Here is a 4219-nt window from a genome sequence, read left to right as displayed (position 1 = left end):
AGCGGGCGGCGGCGGCGACCAGGCGGGCAACTCAGCGTCCAGCAACACTTCGGCGGGCGTCACCAGGACGGGGGAAACTAAGCGCGTCTCCTTCTCCGGCGACGCGGGCAAAACCTCTGACGCGAATATGCGCGAGGCCGATGGCACTGCCTCGGCTGACGCTGCAGCCCAGGAAACTGGTGACGCGAACTCAGAGTCTAAAGCTCCAGACGCAGGCGACACGGCTGCGGACGTGAACCTGGAGGATGCCCCTGAGTTCAAGTTACCACGACACGCGACGCTGGAGGACGTCAGGGGGCTCGTCTTCGCGGGTATGCTTCGGCAGCAGGAGGTGGATGTCCCCGACTTCGTACTCCCTGTGCACCCACCGCATTGGACACTGCCAACCCCGCCGGATCTCAAGACCAACGCATATCTCGTGGGAGTCCCAGGGATCGTGAACGATATTCGCGCGGGTGCATTCGCCATGGAAGGCTACGGCGGCGCGTCTACGCTGATCGGCTTCGAGGAGCTCTCCGACGAGAATCTTCAGGGGTTGAAGGAAGTCTGCGGTGCCAACGCTGGGATCGACGTCCTGTGTCCACGTCGTTCGCCTCTTTCCGCATTCGAGTTGGACAACACCCTGAATTCCATCGGCATTCGACGCGAGATGGCCTCACTCCTGCGTCACTTCAACAGCACAAGGCTCGCTGAGCGCGTGTTCAAGATGACTGGTTACCTGCGTCGAGTCCTCGGGGCCTACCGAAACATGCGTTCTCTGGCTGACTCTCAGCAGGGTTTCACCGCCACTCAGGAAGTAGTCGACACGCGACGCAAGTATAAGGAACTGAAGCGCACCTGGAAATTCACGTGCGACTACTGGTTCTTGGAGGTCCAAGAGGCCCTGGGCAAGGTGGATGATGCTGAATCCAAGTACAAAGTCGCGCTGGGCGAGCAAAAGACGCGGTACCAAGACGAGATTGATTCTCTGGAGTCCGAGAAGGCACAACTCAAGGCGCGCCTTGCCGACTCTGAGGCACAAGTGCGAATCCTGAAATCGCGTCTTGAGTTAGCCACCGTGGACCCCTGGAAGTTCCCTGACTTCCTCCAGGAGCACACAGACTTCACGGGCAATTGGGAGCGTCTCCACGACCTCTTCAATCTCTGCATCAAGGACTCGAAGCCTCCTGAATCCTGGGACACTGTCATCAACGTCACAGCCATGGACAAGCGCAAGGCTGCGGCGGCCCCGTATCCAGAGAAGAGCACGCGTATGCCTCCGTCTTCAGGGTCTGGGTCGTCCGTCGTCCTGAAATTCTGGATCTCACGGGTCCTGGCAGCAAGTCTCGCAGCGGCGCGAAGGCCGGAGGCAAAACTTAGGATTCCAGAAAATCTCAGGGTTCCAAGAACGGTCAAGGCTCCAGAAAATCACGGGACTCTGAGGTGCCAAAAACGCAGTCGAACTCCGCAAGCCCCCAGGTTCACAAGGTCCAGCGTCGTCCCAAGGATCATCAGCCTGGCCGCGACTCTGTGCGTCGCGCTGGCGAGAAGACTGTGGTGTCCAAGGAGGCCGCACACACGATGCTCCCTGGGGGTGTCGTCTGGAAGGAAGTTCGGCCAGACGTGCGTCAGGCTATTCTTGCTGGGCTCAAGTACGACACAGCCATGGAGTGGATCGGCAGCGACCGGGCGGCCCACAGGCATTTCCGACAGCCGCAGCTGATCAAGATGCTCGTGAGGATGATGTACTGGCGTCGTCTCGATCGGACTCCCTGGCGCAAATACGTCCCTGAGGCTTACTACGAAACGGCGGACGAGCGTCTGGACAGGTGCGGTGATGTGCCACCACCCTGGGGGAACCTCGATGACCCACATGGTGTACCCTGATGAGGACGCCGATTCCACGGTGGACGACATCGAGAACGACCCGGACTATCAGCCTCCCGCCCAGGAACCTGAGGAGAGCGCCTCTAGTAGTAGCTCTGAAGAGGAGGAGGAGGTTCCCCTGAAACTCTGGAGGACGTCGAGGCCGCAGAGGGCGACGACGACGCAGAGGACGACGACAACGCAGAGGACGACAATGGGGTAGAAGAACCCCTGGAAGTCAAGCCTCCTGCTAAGCGCCCCCGTTCTGAGTCAAGCAAGGAACCTCAGGGTTCCAACTCGAAGTCGAAGAAGAAGCGTCGCACGGGAAACAAGAAAGACACGTCTGCCACTCAGGGTTCTAGTGGTACTCAGGGGTCCAAGGCTACATCACGCTCCAAGCATCCGTCGGCACTCGCGCGGAAATCATACTCGGAGCTCACTTCAAGTGAGTTGATGACGGCCGAAGACCCTGAGGACAACGAGACTTCCTGGCGCATCTATGGGGTTCTTGTGCAATACCCAAGCTCGACCAAGAGTGCGTCTTGCCAGACTCCTGGGTTCCCAGAGTACGAGATCCACAAGTATTCGTACGACGTTGTTCACGAGCGCTGGGATCGTGAGGCATACCAAGAAGTCCTGGATTCTGAACCCTGGGAGACTATGCTTCAGGGTCGCTTCCGAGTGTTCTATTTCCATGAGCGAGAGCTGCTCTCCGCGAAAGCGCTCAAGCTGTTGGAGGTCGTCGTGGACGCCATGCACAAGCACGCACAGGCAATCTGGGAGCGCGGGCACTGGGTGCCTATTCCGACTGAAGAACAAGCAGACGCCACCATGGACTCTCAGCGTAAGTCGCGTCGAAACGCGCTACGCAGAGCGTACAAGGCGCTCGTTGAGCGCTCGCACAACACCCCAGGGTTCATCCCGTCGTTGTGGCACGAACCGAGTCTCTGGAAGTTCCCGGACAAGTGCTGCTACTGGATTTGGGGGGATCCCAGGGCCAAGAAACTCGGGGGAGCTAAGTGCAAGGACTTGGACGTCCAGCTAGCGACGTTGGACATTCGTGAGCCCTCTCGAGTCCAATGGAACACGGCGGCTGACGACGATGAGTGGCTCCAATACGTGCCTAACAACATCAAGCGCCACATCAAGCCCCTGGCCATCCGCAAGCTCAACCCACTGTCTCTCAAGCACTCGTGAGAATCCAGGTCCTCACCAGATCCTGGGAACCATCGGGATTTCACATGTCGTAGCATAATTTCCAATAACATATCCAGGATTTCATCTCGATTTCAGAGTCTTCCCCAGAGATTCACCGTCTGTTGACATCGTTCCCCTGGGTCACCCAACTTCGTCTACTGCCTCCAGGTCCTCGTAAAGCTCGCCGCCTTGATCTTCTGTCTCACCACTTCACACAATGCCGAAGCCTCAGCAATATCACCTTCTCCATAATCAAATCAATTCAAATCACATTCACGTTCTCCATCCCCAATATTCACACATTCCGTCGATTTTCCCCAGAGTTTCACAGTGTCACCCAGGGTTTCCCCTGAGAATCACATGTAACTCTGGGTCATTGCCACCCCAGACTGCTAGACTCCTGGGTGATCATCTCCAGCCTGCATGGCCTGGAAACGGGCTCGCGCTCTTGCGCCTTGATTGAACTCGTAGAGCAGGGCGCCACAGTTGAGCTTCGACACAGGCAGCCACTCGGCCTCATCGTACCCCTTCCACTTTACAAGGTACTCGCGAATACGTCTCGCTGTCCGGGTCCGCTTAGTCCAGCGCAAATCCAGGATTCGCTCAACTTCGTACTCGTCGTTCGCAGTGTCGGGCTCCCAATTGTCTTCAGGCAGCAGCGCCGCATCAAAGTCATCATCCTCGTCCACGTCGATCTCCACAGTGGGTCGCTTCGGGAATAGTGCTCTGGGTTTCAAACAGCTCACGTGTACCCAGGGGTTCACGCGATACCCTGTGTTCTCGACCCTGAGTTTCACGCGGAAGTTGTCATGGATTTCCTGGATTCTGAAGGTACCATGCCACATGTGAGCCAGTTTGCGGCTCAGCCCGGGCTGCACCTTCGGTATATACAGCCACACAGCCACCCAGCATCACCGACTGCGAATCCTGCCTTCAGTCGTTCGGACAGCTCTCACCACTTCCTGGTTTGTTCGGCAGAGCGCGCCCGCTTGGCCTTCTTCTGGAGATTCTCAGCGCAAGCTTGTGCATAACTGTAGTCACGCTGTAGCTTCCTGGGCCACTCGTACGCGGTGCGCTCCTGGATACTTGAAGGCCTGGGTCCCAGCATTGCAGACACAGTACCGTGTGCGTCCTAGCCGTGCGCCAGAAAAAAACGGAGTGTCCAGGCGAGTGGCAT

At 57.8% G+C, this 4219-nt stretch overlaps 1 protein-coding gene across 1 annotated transcript; it reads left to right on the top strand.

The window, feature by feature from the left end:
- Nucleotides 1-127: 127 nt before the first annotated feature.
- On the top strand, nt 128-3042 carry PHYSODRAFT_335949 (hypothetical protein; the record flags this gene model as incomplete). Its single annotated transcript, XM_009533435.1, has 4 exons — nt 128-1309; nt 1378-1818; nt 1871-1978; nt 2008-3042. 4 exons carry the CDS (start codon nt 128-130, stop codon nt 3040-3042), a joined length of 2766 nt encoding a protein of 921 aa, XP_009531730.1.
- Nucleotides 3043-4219: the final 1177 nt, after the last annotated feature.

This window comes from Phytophthora sojae (genome assembly GCF_000149755.1).
Source record: "Phytophthora sojae unplaced genomic scaffold PHYSOscaffold_6, whole genome shotgun sequence".
Taxonomy (NCBI): Eukaryota; Oomycota; class Peronosporomycetes; order Peronosporales; family Peronosporaceae; genus Phytophthora; species Phytophthora sojae.
This window is presented reverse-complemented; position numbering and strand designations above follow the sequence as displayed.